The following is a 17,186-nucleotide window of genomic DNA, read 5'->3' as shown; positions in this document are numbered from 1 at the left end:
TGACCGGAGATGTAGAGAAGCAATTGCATTCAGCATTAAATACAGAAAACGTTCTAGTCAGGCTTAATTTTGCTAACTCCTGTAGGTAGATGCTGGATACTGCTGCTGTTGAAACTGTCCAGCAGCTGCTGACAGTGCTATTGCTATACCCATATACAATATTCATATCAGAATATCCTGTATATTTGATGCATTACAAAGATAAACAAGGCACTTCACTCGTCATCTGACTGAGCTGATTCTGACATTGCAGTTCATGGAGTAGAGTGAACATGGTTGCATTAGGTGTAGTTTGGAAGCCTGTAGAGAGGGAGTCATAGTCACAGTGGTCAACAGCACAGAAAAAGGCCAGGTGGCCTATTGAGTCTGCACCAGTCAAAACCACCACCTAACTAAGGAAAGTTGGCATGGGAAACATTAGGTAAAAATACAAAGGGTCACAGGAACCAAGTACGCTGGATTTTGCAACTGACATGAAAAGCACTTTCCTCCTGTGTTTTAAATCCTCCCCAGACCTAGCTGTTATCTGACTTTGCTTTGAATGAGAAATAGATCACTCTGCTACTTCTGTTGTGACTAGAAATGGTCAGATTCTGATTTTGGTTCAGTGTTCTCCGACACTTTAACCACTCCCTTCACACCACCACCACTTGTCCGAAGCCTGACCACTTTTGAGGTTAAAACTTCGTATGTTTATATACCACCTTCCGTACAATGAAATATGACAAGACAATTCGCAGAAGCATTTCATAACAAAATATATGACCAGGCCACAGGAGTAGTTATGGATCCAGCATAGCCTTTGTTGGAATACAATCACAACTCTGATTCCCAATCCAGATAATCAAGTACTACTTCAGACACAAACAAAAAATGTTTCTATAAGCCACAGTTATGACAGTGTACATCTTAAAACTTTGTGGATCCATTTCCTAAATAGACAAAATCTGTATTACAGTTTTACAATGTGACCTGTATCAAAGGGAAACTTGCCTTCTTCATTTTTCTTGTAGCCTTTTACACTTTCATTGATACATCTTTCCTTAACGCCTTGCCATTGCTATCCAGCTGGACGGAATGCCCTCACCTGGTTCCATTCTTAACTACCTAATTGACCCAAGAGTCTCACTTGCAATGGTTTCTCTTCCTGCTCAAGCTGTCTTACCTCTGGTGTTGTCCAAGCATCTATCCCTGCCCACTCCTTTTCCTCATCCACACTGACAGCCACTCAGCGATAACACCCTAAACGACAGCATTCGTTTTCACACAGACACTGATTACTACATGACTACCACCTTTTTCACATCTGCAGTTGCTAACCTATTAAGATGCTTCTCTTACATATTATTGGATGTGCAGAACTTTCATCTCGTTAAGTATTGGAAAGATTGAAGCCATTTCTTAGCTACTTACCCATCCCTCTCCCTGGCAACTATCTAAGATTAAACAAGACTATTTGCAACTGGAATGCAATATTTGACTTGGAGGTACACTTACAATCCTATTCAACCCTGTTTCAGCTCATCTGCTGTTGAAATCCTCATCCATGCCATTGTTACTTCTAGATTTGAATATTTGAACACAACCCTGTTAGTCTCCTATGTAACAACCTTGAGACAATCCAAGATGCTACTACCTGTCTTAAATTGCAGCAGGTTCCATTTACCTATTGACCCTATGCTCACTGACCTTTATTAGCTCTGGGTGAAGAAACCTCGTGATTTGAAAATTCTACTCTTTGGTTTCCAATTTGCAAATGGTCTGTCTCCTTTCCCCTGTAATCTCCTCCAGCCCCTAAAATCCTCAGCAATACTTGCATTCATCTGACGTGAATTAATGGAGAACTGCAAAGGCTACACTTTTCATTTTTGTGCTGGTTTATTTAGCTACATGAATGTGATTGGGAAAGGTATTCCTCTAATCACATTACTTACCCTCAATAAGCATTGTAACTGAAGCAAAGAAAGGCAAATATTAAGTGTGTGGAGATGGCTGGTGGTACACTTTTCATACTACATTGAGGATTAAAATAGGTTGTCTGTTAACTAGTTGTGGAAAAAGTTGATATTGGAAACAAAATGCAAACCAAAATAACATTCCCAAGTGTAACACACATTCCAAAAGTATATTCAAGACTTAATTATTTCCATCTTAAAACAAAGTGAAATGTAACAATGTCCCACTTGTCACTGATAATTAGAGGTTACATAGCAGGAAATAATCTTCCATTTTATAGATTTAGAAACCGAGATTGAAACATCCAGTCCTCTTCAGAAGCATATATATTTGATATATATTTGCCTATGCTCAGCAGTGAAACTCAAATTTATCATCTGGCATCCAGTTGCAGGCCTGAACAGAGTTATCTTCAGTAGGCATTCAAGCCATAGGCAAGTGTCACTGTTCTATGCTGGACTGCCCAAGTGGGAGCAGGGTTTGCCCTCTGTTTAAAATTCTCATCCAGCTTGATAATTGAATGTAGTGGTGACAGAAAATCCTCTTCAGTATTTACTTCTTCACTGAAACCTTGATGAAACATTTCCAAGATTATCTTTCATGTATTCAGAAAGTTGGTTAAGTTATTAGCCTGTGAACAAATCTTATGCTTTTATTGAACTCAGCAAACTAATTACAATGAAAATGCTTTGGATAAATCTTAAGATTCAGGAAATGAAAATTTATTTACTGTGGCGTTTGTAAAGAGCAATGAAGTAATCATTTTTAAAGTTATTAAAGAAAATTGTTGCATACACTCTAGGTTTAGGTTAAGTGCATTGGCTTGGAAGATAGTTCCACATGGTTGCAACAACTGGACCATAACCTTATAGTGGCTTATAGTTGTGTTTTCCTTCTTCTGCTTAAGAAAATGTCTTCAGGATATGTGGAAGAAACTTAACAACGAGAAAAGGTAGATTGTTTATCAAGGAGTAAAGTCTTTGTTTTGCCATGTTCAGAGAAGAGTTCAGGAATCAAAAGACATGGGTATAAATACACCATCTAAGTTATTGATTCCTTTTCCAAAAAAAGCAATTATTTTCTGGAAGTTGACGATGATCATTCTCAATGATCTAGTCTCATCCGTGCTATGTAGTGGTTAGCAGTAGATTTCAGATGCAAATCTTATACATCTGCATTATTAATACAGGTTGATTTTTGGACTGTATATGTAAATTAAATCCAGAGACATGCTAGACTGAACAAGAGTGAGACCCCCTGAAGGAGAGAGTCTTACTTAATCCAGAATCCGTTCAGACCTTGACTGCACATTTATCGTACACTTGGTTGGTGTCAGTGGGAACCTGGACTGCTTTTTGACAATTCTGAACTTATAGTGTAAATTCATCCTTTTTAGTTTTGTTGATTTAATCTTTTACTGGTACACAAACTGTTTTTGTTTCAAGCATCTTTTTTTAAATGGTCAGACGTGGGTTCCATTTTCTCATGTGAGGGTCAACAATTATGATTGTTCTTGTTTTGGATTTAATTGACTTGATTTCTTTTAAAATTTTGCTGTCAGATGGAACATGAAGATGAGCCGAAACTTAGGCAAGAGGTAGTGTACGGACCACTGTGGATTGGTTTTTACTGTAGTTTATGTGAAACATTTTCATACCTGTTTTTAAAATATTGTTCAAGCTAGAACCCAACTAGTTCCTATTTATTTTTGAATGGAGAGTCATTCATCAAACTAAATATAGCTATAACATCAGATAGATACAACTCATATATCCTTCAAGATTTATCACCTACATGATCCACATTGTTTATTGCTCCCATTGAAATATTGAGTTACAATTCAAACTGGAAATTACTGGTGTTTTATATATTAAAAGACTGAATGATCTATCTTGTTACTACACAGGAAAGTGGGTGATAATTTTCTTAATCATAGTTTCTTCATTGTTGTCAGTACACTACCTATATGCTAACATACATTTCATGGGTTACTGTGGTACTGCTAAAATGCTACAGGCTTTGTCTTGTGGAAAATAACTGATTCTTAACCATTGGCCATCTTTTTGCTGAAATTGCTTGTTTGCTAGACACTTTACATTGGCGTACGGCATTCCCTTGCTTTTTACTTGCTTGCTGTGTGCCAAGTCCTTTGCCTTTTGGTTTCTTTTGTGTTTGCTAATTCTTCATCATGTGGGCTGCCTTTACCAATGTTAACACATACCATTTTCAGTTAGCTACTCTGTTACTTCGACTATCTATAGAAATTCTCATTCTAGACTGTGGGTAATACTCATTTATTGTTTATCAGGAGGGTGGAAAGTTGCAAATATAATTTGACATGGTGGAAATTTGTTTTACAGGAAAGTGGGGTGGGGCTATGTTGGATCACATTGTCTTGATTGATACCAGGATGGTTAGAATTACTGTTGGATGTATATTAATGCAGGAATTTGTATTATCTCTATCAGGGAGGAAAGTGAGTGTTGAGGAGTTTTGTGTTAAATGTATTTTATTACTCGCATTTGTACTTCAACTACCATAGAATTAACCACTTACATGTACACAAGATATCTTAAACATTCCTTGCTATCATGCTTATATATGAATGAAATTGTTCATAATCAGGTATTAATATGAAAGAGTATGTCAAGTAGAAAGGAAAACAGATATTTTTTGACAAATTACTGACAGTTCTCAGGACCATCCATGTTAACATGAAATTGAGATGAATTGGAATACCTACGAAGTAATTCTGGGGTAAGCACTATTTGATGTATTTAGTGAGGATACATATGTTGTAAGGAAATCAGGTCATATATATTTAAATTAAACTACATTTTGTAATTGAGCAAAACATTTACTCCAAGAAAACTGATCATCCATCTAGTCACCTTTTCCTAAGATCCGAAAGTGTGTTAGCAGTTATGAAACTGCTATTTATATAGAACGACAATCCTTTTATTTAAAATAGTTAACACATTCACTAATTCAGTATGGAGGTATTTCGGGCAAATATGTTAAGAAATGGGTTTTGGGTACTTCTTCCCTTTTGGTTTAAACATTCTTGATAAACAATGTGTTGTTACGACTAACATAACATTATCTTTCCTTTTTAATTGTACTAAAGTTCCTGGACAAATCAGAAGATGTACTCTTGAAGCATCAAGCCAATATCAATGAACTAAAACGAACTTTGCAGGAATCCACTAGTATTAAGCTAAGTCATGGTGACCGGGAAAAAAAATTAACTACTTCCCCATCTTCATCAAAACCCAAAGACAAAGAGCAGGAGGAGTCACAGAAGCTCCAGCAGGTGGGTCTTGTTTATAAACACGTTGTTGAAGTTGTAGGTATTCTCGATCTGCCTACTTGGTTTTGGCTTTTAGTTATCCGTTTGTTCGTTTGTCTGCTGGTGATGGCTATTTTTTTAGTCACAGCTCTAGTACAACCAGGAATGCTGTTATTTTAAATTGTATTATATCACAGTTAATCGTGTCCATCTTGAGTTTAGTAAGATTTTGACAATCTACCAGGTATAAAACAAAACACGAAGGGTTTGTAACAGATCTTAGAGCAAACAATAGACTGACAATTTAACATTCTCTGGAGACAAAATGTCATTTTAAAGCCTTTTCTGGATTATTTGTTCTGATGTCTCATTATATTCTATGCCTTCAAAAAGGAATAATAGACTGATTCAAGTCAGAGGATTTTGCAAACATCCGAGGAAAAAATCAACATGGTAGAAATTTCTAACTGTTCTTTCATGGCTTTCTGACATGGTATTTTAACAATATGTTCCTTTATCAATGCCAGTAATATTTTTTCACCACACATCTTTTGTAGGACATTACAATTAAGACCAAAGCTTATTTTTAAGTAGAAATAATAAGTTCTGGGATCGCTTTACAAGTCAGACAGCATCTGCGAGGAGCGAAACAATAACTTCTCATGCGAATGATCCTTTGTCAGAACTGAACAATGTCAGAGATACATGGACTTCTAGCAAGTGCAGTGGCAGGGAGAAGGATAGGGGAGGAAAACACAAAAGATCAGATCTGTGTTAGGGAGGAAAATGGAAGAATTTAGGTATGCAAGTACTCCTTCCAGATAAAACAGCAACTCAGTTGTACAGTATATCAAACTGAAAGGTGTATTCACTGCTGTCCATTGTGAAACCAATTGTGGATTGGTTGAGCACTTTTTGGAATATCTTCAGTCCACAAGTACGAATGTAAACTTCCAATTTCTTGCTGTTTTAATTCTCAACCCCATTCCCATTAAGACCTCAGTCTCCGACCTGGTTCCCATGAAGCTAAGTGTAATCTCTAGAAACAGCATTTCATCTTTCTTTTAGTCACTTCACAGCCTTTTGGACTCAGCATTGAGACAACAACTTCAAATCGTAAGCTGTGCCCCTATTTCTTTGAATAACTGCTGCAGCAAGTTATTCTACTATTCCCATTTACATCTTCTCTAGACTGTTCTTTCATTTCTTTAATTATTCTATTCTCATCTCCTTTTGCATTTTACCATCATTCCTTTTCTCATTTAATCTGGCCTGCACCTATACAACTATAGACATTCCTTTTCTTTTTCCCACCTTCCTTTTCCAGATGCTGAGATTTGCTGAGCATTTCCAGCATTTTGTAACTTTCCATTTCAGGTCTCCAGCTATTTTAGCTTTTTAGCTCTTAATTTAAAAAAAATAGATTGTGCCATCTAGTGTTAACTCAAGCTGACTGCAGCTTCAGTGTTGCGACTTTGATATTTTTGGATGCCTTCTCTTCTGGTTTGACCCAGAAGAGAAAAGTTGTGTTAAATAGACAAATAACAGTAAATTATTCCGTGTCATCTTTGTAAAGTGGATAACTGGAGTAAATCAATGGTTGAGGTCATTTTGAAAGCTTTCTATTGGCTGATGTGAAGTACCTTTAGATTTCTTTCCCCTGACAGCACTTTACTGTTTACTCACTTTGCTTCGGCAAATGAAAGAGCTAATTTTCTGTTTCCTCTCTCAACATTTTGTACATGTGGTAGCATGCACCAATCTTTGTCCAAATAATTGACCAAAGCATATGCTTGTTTCAGCTAGCATGTCGATTTCAATTTGTGAATCGGGCTCTTCCCCCCTCCCCCCAACTCCCCCCTACCCCCCGCCCCATAGCCATTTTGATTGATTACTGGGCAGAGCATGCACCATGAGCACTCTGATCAAATCCACACGTAATAGAGCCAAAGAGGTTAGTCAAGGTGAGTTCAATTTGTTTTTGTGGAGCCTGAAGAAAATACCTCCCCTTTCAACTCAGTGTTCCCAAGATCCATCCCAGTACTTGCTGCTTCTGAAGGTAACCCGATATTGGCTGCATTACAAGAGCCATTTGGTACCTCCCGTTATATGAAGATAGCACCTCAAAATTCTGGTCTCACCTTTGTCATAAGCATGCACTTTACCAACGAGTCACCAACAAGTCAAATTCAACTCACAAATGGATAAAGTTTCAGGAAAATTCCCTCTTGATAGTTAGAAACTAGAAAGGAAAGAAGAAAGGTTGGTTACAATCTTAATGTCTCCACCAATATCACAATAGATCTGTGCTGTACATACCAATTTTTCTTATACTTCCATTTTGATGGTTTTAGTGAGAGTTGTTTTAAAATTTTTATATTATTGTCGTCTATCTAACAAATTTATTATTTAACGCTTTTAAAAGTTAAAAACAATCTCCTTAGTTACAAAGAAGTTGTAGATAGACATCATGATGCCACACCATACATGAGATAAAAGATGAAGTGATGTAGGAGTCTATTAATGGTTTGATCTATCCACTGTAACTGGAGAGTAAGAAAATTTGATAAAGAAACATACAACTTGAGCCACGTTCTTTCATTCTGTAAATTAATATGATTATGATGCCTACATTCATAAATTTAAACAGTGCCTGATGCAACATACTAAATATTGTTCAATTATGGTAATTAAAGGTCTGGTATTAGTAAAGGTGATGTGACAGTCTGTTGTTGATACTAATGAATCATATAAATGCAAAGAACTATTTTAACTCATTATTCCTAATACAAGTAAAGCATGTGTGAGTGGAAGATTTTTCACAGCACTGTTGCACTTGTTACATTCTTCAAATGAGCACACTGGTTAAGGTTTCACCTTTACTTATTGTACATCCTCATTGTTCATGCAGAGCACAATAGAGGTATTTTGTATAAACTGCAACTTGCTAATAGATAGTTTGTATGTTTGTAACTGGTACTATTGGTGGGTAAATACAATAAGAAAACAGCAGAAGCAGCATGTGCTTGTACATTTGTTTATAATGTGCCTTTTCTTTCAAGATATCCTTTCCTTCTTTGGAATCATCCAATTGAGTTGAACAATGAGGCTTCATTTTGCTTTCTGTTTCTTCCTATTATGGCTTTGTTACTTTGTTATTCAGATACCACATGATGCAAAAACCAAAAAAAAACACTTAAGATAATTATATTGTCATTGTAATTCTGGTTTCGTAAAGCAGCTGTTTGGTTAAAGTAGTTTGTATTAGAGTCTTACAATTTAATGTTTTAAAATTTGTTAACATTAGTAATAAATTATATAAACTACACCAGTCAGTTTTTAGGTTCTATTTGGGTCTGATGACAGTTATTATATTTTTGTACCCAAAGACATTTCATTCATCTTTAAACTGATAAGGATATATAATATTCTGCATCCTCCACACAATTATTCTTAAAATTTAAATTAACCTGAGGTCATTTCAACCATAGTAAAATAATGCTACTACCTCTGAACTGTTGACTAGATTAGATTAGGTTAGATTCCCTACAGTGTGGAAACAGGCTCTTAGGCCCAACCAGTCCACACCGACCCTCCGAAGATTAACCCACCCAGACCCATTTCCCTCTGACTAATGCACCTAAAACTATGGGCAATTTAGCTTGGCCAATTCACCTGACCTGCACTTTTTGGACTGTGGGAGGAAACCCACACAGACACAGGGAGAATGTGCAAACTCCACACAGTCGCCCGAGGCTGAAATCAAACCTAGGACCCTGGTGCTGTGAGGCAGCAGTGCTAACCACTAGGCCACCGTACCATCTTGTTGAAGAAATTTAATCGCAAATTTTCCTCACTTACTGTTTACCTGTATGTGTTCCTAGGTGGAAGATAGATTGCTAAAGCATTAGCGGTGCTGCATTTGGTAAATGTAATTTAATAATCACTGATAAAGCTGTATTGAATATGGAAAATATCTGAAAAGAGCATTCCATCTTTTAAAATATCTTTTATGTGAGTTGCATAGATCAAGTTCTCTCAGTTATTTTGTTTTCGTTGGTGCAGGCTCTGTCTGTCATTATTCTTAAATACGATTTCTCATTGTGATAAAACTTCTGTGAGAATTTTTGATATGTGGCTTACTGTTATAGACGCCAGATGGTTGTTCTGAAAGTGGTGCAATTTAGAAGCAGTAAGGAGGCTTGATGTAAGTCTCCTTCCACATTGCATTTGCTGCCGTGCTGTGCAGACCTGTTGTGCAGATGGAAGCTTGTCTGGTTTCATGGAGATCTATGAGTTCTAATGCAGGGCTAAGGTAGAATTTTCAGAGAGCTATTTTTAGCAATATCTGGCATTTATCTGGTTTCTGTGGTTCTTGTTAAAGGATGAAGGGTCTGCTGGGAGCTACAAACAGTTGGAGGACCATGCAGGTGTTAATTAAACATATACTCATGAATTGCTCTGAGCTGTCAGTAATGAACATGATTTGGTTTGAAATTTAGCCCTTCCAATGCCATGAGGATATTTAATTATTTGTAGATAGTTGCCATTAATCACCTCAATGATTAGTGCATATTCATCAAAACTTACAAGAAATAAGAAAACCAGTTTTCCGACTGAAAAAATTGAATAGAACACAAGTTAGAAAAGCAATCACTTGGGAGACAAAATGGTGCTAATTAACTGTGCAGCTTACAAACTTTAGCATTGTTAAAATGGTTATATATTATTCATCTTAACAGAGGACAGTCTTTGGCAACGTGCAAGTATGATATTCTTCATGTTAGAAATTTAAAAGCTCTACCAAAGTATTTTTACACCAAAATTAAAATATGAACAAGAAACTAACACATTTGTTATTTGTTTATTATGCAATATATTCTGGTATATCAGCTAATTAACCTTTCTAACAGTCTGCGAGAGCTGAAGAGGAGGCGAAGGAAGAGCCTACTTCTCAAGTGGGTGCCATTGCCTTATCTCTGGAAGCTTCAGCAAAGAAAAGCCTTGCATCTTCCCCTGAGGTTGACATTTTCAGTTTTACATTTGATTAAAATTGAATTGTAATTTAAATAAGCAGAAATAAACTGATGCTGATGAGTTGTTTTAAATGGCAGAACTAACATCAGTGAATGAAATTATTATTAGCTAATTTGTTAATATTTTCAAAGGTAAATGTTGATTCTAAAGAGAAAATGTATATCAAATAGTTAAGCATAAAACATTAAATATAGAGTTAGAAATGTTGTAATCTTAGCAATTCACCCATTTATAGAGCTCATTTCTCCATTTAGTATTTTGTATGTTGGAAGATTCCAAATTTTATGTCCATATTATAAATATAATTTTTATATAGTTACAAAATATATATGAAGAAAGTTTTCACCTCATCTAGTTATGAGAATTTTTTTTTACTTTACAATAGTCTAGAAAAGTGAAGTGCATGTCTGTTGCAATGTGCCTGTTCATGCATTACTGTGATGTTGACAAGTTTTTATATTTGAAATGTAGGGCTCTGAGGAATGGGTTATAATAGAAAGACGAGCTTCTAGGCTAGAAGAACTAGTTGTAGTTGAAAACAAAAGTGACAGAACAGAATCCAAAGAAGAAGAAGCAGTTGAGGCTATATCACTTGTTTGTGACAAAAGGCAAATTGTATTAGAACTATCTTCTCCTGAAATGGAGCTTATAAAAGAAGAATTTCACAAAGATGAGTCATGTGAGGATGAATCTCCAGAGCTTGAAGAAATATGTGACTCGTCAGCTATTCGACAAGAAGATGCTTCAAAAACTGATTCAGAGAAAAGGACAATACCTTCTCTGTTGAATAGCTCAGAGTTAATGGAGTCAGATGAACAAAAGGTTCCTGAGACATATCCAGCTGAACCTGAAGAAGTCCTAACTGAGAACATTTTGGATAAAGAGCAGGTAATCTCTGAAGATAAAGCACTTTCTGAAGAAGCTGTTATCGTCACCAAATTTCCGTCTGTACAAGATTCAGTAGATACTGGAAAGGAGTCTTCAAAATCCGATTCCAAAGCACCTGAAGAGATAGAGCCTATGTTGGCTTTCACAACCAGTGGAGAACAGTTTAAGCTTATTTCCTCTGGAAGTGATGAAGCCAAGTCTAAAGCCCACGAAAAAGATTCCAAGCCAATATTCCCACTGGATAATAACAAATCCAAACCAGGATCTCCAATAGCTGACCAAAAGATAGATCCGGATGCTCAGGTAGGCAAGCAAGAAGTACGAAAGATAGATTCTCAAACGTATGACCAAGAGAAGAAAGAGAACATCAAAACAACTTTCCAAATGAATGATCAAGAGAGTGTGCCAATTCACTTTGTGATCAATAAAGGCAAATCACAATCAAATGAAGAGAAGATGTCCAATTTAAATTTCTTAGAGAAACAGTATGCAACAAAAGTGACTGGCCAAGAAGAGTCTAAGTCTATTTTTGAAGCTGAAGTGAAATATGAGTCCAAATTCATTCTCCAAATGGTTGAAAAGGAAGTCCAGATAACACCAATGGAACAAGCTGAATACAAAGGGATTTTGCAGTCGGATGTTACTGAAATTTATAAAGCTGAAGAACAGTCAAAACCTTATATTTTTCAAGAGCATGCCAATGTGTTGCAGCCATGCACTGCAAGATGGGACAAAGAAGAGTCAAGGGACTCCTCAGAAAAGGAGTCTGAAGAATGCCTCCTATCAAATGATTCAGGGAATTCAAAGCCATGTTCCATAGGAGACCATGAAGCACCAAGGCAAGAGGAGGAGAGAAGCGAGCCAAAGCCATGTAGAACGCAGGATGGAAGCGAGCCAAAGCCGTGTAGAACGCAGGATGGAAGCGAGCCAAAGCCGTGTAGAACGCAGGATGGAAGCGAGCCAAAGCAAAGTACAACGCAGGATGGAAGCGAGCCAAAGCAAAGTACAACGCAGGATGGAAGCGAGCCAAAGCAGAGTACAACGCAGGATGGAAGCGAGCCAAAGCCGTGTAGAACACAGGATGGAAGCGAGCCAAAGCAAAGTACAACGCAGGATGGAAGCGAGTCAAAGCAGAGTACAACGCAGGATGGAAGCGAGCCAAAGCAGAGTACAACGCAGGATGGAAGCGAGCCAAAGCAGAGCACAACGCAGGATGGAAGCGAGCCAAAGCAGAGTACAACGCAGGATGGAAGCGAGTCAAAGCAGAGTACAACGCAGGATGGAAGCGAGCCAAAGCAGAGTACAACGCAGGATGGAAGCGAGCCAAAGCAGAGTACAACGCAGGATGGAAGCGAGCCAAAGCAGAGTACAACGCAGGATGGAAGCGAGCCAAAGCAGAGTACAATGCAGGATGGGAGCGAGCCAAAGCAGAGTACAACGCAGGATGGGAGCGAGCCAAAGCAGAGTACAACGCAGGATGGGAGTGAGCCAAAGCCGTGTAGAACGCAGGATGGAAGCAAGCCAAAGCCCAGAACGACGCATGATAGTGAAGAGTTGATATCCTTTTTGCCAAAGGATGATAAAATACTCAAGCCAGTTCGCCAGAGTGATGCCAATGATTCTGCTAAATCTGTACCTCAATCAATTGAAGGAAAAGAATCAAAAGATCATTTCCTAGTGACAGAGAGAGATAAATCTGAAGTACCCGTGCACTTTTCTGCAGATATATCTTCAGACCTGGATTATTCAAAATCTAAGAACTTGCTGGAACTTGACAGCTTAGTATCCTCTGAAATGTCATTAGATGCAACCCAAGATCAATCTAATCAATTATTTTTTGTGAATGACAAAATAGACTCCAGGTCGGAATCTCAAATAGAATGTTCTCAGGAAAAATCATCTGAACCCAATTCACCTGATCTTGAGTTGTCGGACGCAGATTTAATCATTAAAGCAGAATATTCACATGTCAATGAATTATCTAAACTCAAACCATCAACAGTGGTTATGCTTTCATCAAAGTCGATTGAGCCTGTATCCATTAAACACACCCAACATGAGTACGTAAAGATCACAAAAGGACCTGCTGAAGCTGTGCCAAAAATAGATCCTTTAAAACACATTTTCAAGCCTGAAAAGGAGAGCTCAATAGTTAAGTGTGGCAGAGAACTTCCAAATCCATCAGAGGAGGGGACAGAAATTTATTCTTCCTTCAAACTTAAAGAGAAATATGCAGAAGTATATGATATGGGCTCAGCTACCCTGAAGGATAAAATATCCTATTTTGAATTGAAATTGGGAGAAAATACTTGCTCAAAAAAGCCCATTAAAGCGTTTGAGCATGCGGCACAGGTTTCTGAAGTTGGATCTCCGGATTCAGGCTGTGAAGTGGAATTGACAGAAGCAATGGTAACTCTTCATATGAATTGTCACAAGGAAACGTTGTTCCAGCATGTTTTGTCAAATGGCATTTTACATCATACAAGTTTACATAGCTTGAAATGAGCTTATTTATAAACTGCTATTTTATGTTTTAGCCATATGTATTGCTAACTGCGGAGCATTGTATTCGATCTGTTAATTTGCTTCCTTTTTTGTTTAGATTATTTGAAGTTTTGCAACTGCAAATGTCAATCAACCTAGGCAAAATTGGCCATTGAGAACAATGAGAGCAATCTGTCGAGGCAACTGTTGAACTGCCTCCACAAAAAAAAGTCAATGCTTTTCTCATATTGCTAGAAAGTTGCATTTGGATACTCTGAAAAAGTGACTTCCCCTTGCTTAGTTTATTTCCTTTCTCTTCACTTTTCTGCTCTTTCCTTTGAAGCATACTAATGCCTGTCAAAAGAATTGTTTGTGGCTGATTTCCTGCTATTGCTGTGGTGCTAGCTCCCAAACTGTTATGCAGCTGTGCCATTTAACAGTGAAGACTGCTTTCCGAATTCTCCCATTCAGCTTTTAACTAATGCTTTTGTCTGTTTAGACTAAACCTCCTGCTCTTGAATGTGCCTTGGAAGACAGGGAAGTAAAACCCTCACAGGAAGCTTCAAAATCTCCAGGGAAATCACCAGTAAAAGGAGAGACGTTCGAAAATACTGTTACTTCACAGGTGTTGAACCCTTGCTAAACTTCACATTTATATATGATTTAAAAGGCTTGTCATAATGGAGGTTTTTTTGGCATCTCACTTTTGGTATTGCAAACTTTTAAAATTTTTTTTTGCTCATTGCCTGTTTAATTTATTCAGTGTTTAACATTGCTCTATTGTAATCAAATGTACCTGCCTCATCAGAAACACATCCGAGGTTTCACAAATATGCTGCTCCTATCTCAAATATCAAAAACAGATGTGCCATTATTTTGAGAACATGTTTTCATTTTACAGGAGCCGTTATCTCCACATAAACTATACGAAGAAGAATCTGGCAAATCCCAGGTTGTTGATTTTAATTAATTAACAACCTGCTTAGACCTTAAATTCATTTATTTCTCCATAATATCCATGTGTCATTTAAACTGTGCATTCATGATCATGTTTTGGATTTTTTTTGACCATCTTCCAAATTCCTCTAACATTCACATTCCAAAAGATGTTACTTTTCAATCCTTACCACCTTGATCTTCACCATTCTTTCTTGCTCAGAACACTGAAGCAAAGCAGGAACCGCAAAGAAGGTCCATGGTAACCAAACAAGAATCTGAAGAAGTCATGGAGCAGATGCAAGAACTTGTGACCCAGCCGTTGGTGACAAAGGAGATAGGTGTGGAAGCAGGCCACAAACATTCAAACGTCCCGCTAAATTCGTCAGGAAATATTGAAGCTGAGAAAGAATTTGCAGTACCAGATAAAGTTGAGGAAGTAGATGGAATGTTAGAAGTGAAAAAGTTACCAACTCAAACAAAGATGTCTAAACAAGAAAGAACAGATAGTGCCACCTCTGAAGTTAATGTCAACACCCTGCCTGAGAAAAGTACTGAAAGAGAGCCTGCTCAAGAGGATGGAGAGGACCAGCAGAAGAGCATTGACCATGAACCTGAAAACTCTGAAGAAAAACCTCAACAGGAGGTAATCTAACACCATTTAGGAAATCAAATGCATGTCTCCACCTTCTACATTTCACCTGTGCGTGTGTGTAAAACTGTAACCACCCCACCACCTGCTGGTTCCTCAAAGTCAACCACAGTCCATTTACTAAAGCATGGTAAATTTGGAAAGAATGTGTTTCTATAAGTTTGAAAACAATTTGTTGGAGCTAAAGTAAGATGGCCAACATGTGTAAAGAAAAAGGACACATTACCATTCTACGTGTACGCGTTTCGCTGTTCATCTGTAATGTCGTAACCTGTAATTTCTGCTTACAGATGCTGACTGACCTGTGTATTAATTTGAATACTTTTTATTATGACTCAGATTTTCTGATTTGATCATTTAACAAAATAGTTTCTTTAGTTTTGCCTGTGAATGCAATAAAACGTTTAATTTGTCTAACTGAACGTACACTATCATTAGAGCATGTGCTTATTAACAGAAATGTTTGTATTGAATAAACGAAATGACATGTGATCCTATCCAAACTGGAATGTATAACAGCAGAGGTCTTGAATAAAGGTAGCACATTGCTTACAACAGTGCTGTCTCTGTTAAAGGAGATGAAAACTTCAAATTGGATATAAAAAGTTTACTTTTTGATTTATCAATAACCTAGATCCTTTTGCTTATCAAGGTTGTTAGTTTTTTTTAACTATAGACTAAAAGTTTGCTCTTACTTAATATATTATGGAAAAGTATTACTAATCAAAGATTGAATTTGGATTATCACATTTAGAGCTGCTAGGAAGCCACCCGACCAATAATAGATACATTATTTAGGAATTAATATAAGCTTCAAAATTTAATGCTGATTGGTCAGGAATTTAATGATGGTAAATAGAAACAAGTGACTCCTTTAAGAGATTGCTGTTGTATTTTTGTTGCTGTATGTTTAATATGCATGAATGTGGATTGTTGTTTGGTCGTCTTCTAACCCCTCCGTTATTTGTGTGGTAAGCGTACTCAAATTCTCCAAATCCTATCCTGTTTTAAGTGTTGGGCTGAATTTTCATTCCAGGATCCCAACCCTGACATTGGGAACATAGACGTTCCAATGGCAGGACACTGGAAGAGATTTTGGAGGAGCTCACCAATTAAGAGGCTGCCTTTGGAAGACTCATCCATTTAAGGATAGTGAATGGTCTCCCAAGGCTAGAGGATCTCCTGTACAGAAAGACCAGCAACCTCACCATTAGAGATGGGCACTGCCAACCTAGGTAGAAGGAAGAGCAGGCTGCTCTAGATGGAGGCACCCACTAAAGAACCACATCTGTCAGGCCACATTGTGTAGGGGTTTAGCCTTCCTTAGGGCTCCAGCTCTGACCGTCTGGTTATTGTCATTACAGGAGGGAGAATTTCACATTAGTGATAGAGCACATACTGCCTGATCTATTGCTAGGAACCTTGTTCCATTCTCCAGTGGGTGGGTTTCAGTCATTGGGTGGGGAGGGTGTGTGCAATTCAACATTGGTAACAATTGGGTTTTGCCTACACAAAAAGGCAGGATTGGAATTGGACTTTTAAGTGACTAGTTAATTTCAAACCTTTGTATTTACTTCTGTTTAAAATCGCATGGAAAAGTAGTACTCTCACAAGCAAAAAAATTATATTTAAGTCATAATAGAAATGTATTTTACTGGAGAAGAATATTTGTGGTATTGAATGCATTTTGAATTTGCTTCAGGCCCAGCAGAAGTAAGTAATGCAGAAATATTTTCTAATGCTAAAGGCTGTGTAGGTAAATCAAGTGTAACCAAAGTAAACAATTTCATTTTAAAAACAACAATCTTACAGGATATAATGAAAACAAAAACTGGACTGCCAAGTGATGTACCCACTGGAAAAAGGGAAACTTCCTCCAAAGAAACATCTTCACCTATTGAGACAAAGTCAATCACCAAAACCCAGGTATTCGGAGCTTATTTG

At 37.4% G+C, this 17,186-nt stretch overlaps 1 protein-coding gene across 7 annotated transcripts in view; it reads left to right on the top strand.

Annotated features, from left to right (window-relative positions):
- The window catches only part of LOC122560188 (uncharacterized), a 345,202-nt gene that overhangs the window by 308,823 nt on the left and 19,193 nt on the right, over positions 1-17,186 (top strand). For 6 of the 7 annotated variants that reach the window (XM_087994826.1, XM_043710580.2, XM_087994829.1 and 3 more), the window contains exons 13-19: positions 3,518-3,553; positions 5,084-5,269; positions 10,159-10,266; positions 10,754-13,579; positions 14,154-14,279; positions 14,814-15,236; positions 17,055-17,168. In XM_087994826.1, the coding sequence (XP_087850952.1) occupies positions 3,518-3,553; positions 5,084-5,269; positions 10,159-10,266; positions 10,754-13,579; positions 14,154-14,279; positions 14,814-15,236; positions 17,055-17,168 (3,819 nt within the window). The remainder of the gene's footprint in view (positions 1-3,517; positions 3,554-5,083; positions 5,270-10,158; positions 10,267-10,753; positions 13,580-14,153; positions 14,280-14,813; positions 15,237-17,054; positions 17,169-17,186) is intronic. The other variant, XM_087994830.1, reaches the window with a different exon arrangement.

The sequence above is a fragment of the Chiloscyllium plagiosum genome, unplaced genomic scaffold (assembly GCF_037043375.1).
Source record: "Chiloscyllium plagiosum isolate Xiang-an unplaced genomic scaffold, Cpla_swu_hap1 HiC_scaffold_15, whole genome shotgun sequence".
NCBI lineage: Eukaryota > Metazoa > Chordata > Chondrichthyes > Orectolobiformes > Hemiscylliidae > Chiloscyllium > Chiloscyllium plagiosum.
Note: the sequence above shows the minus strand (reverse complement) of the source record. Positions and strands in the feature narration are given on the sequence as shown.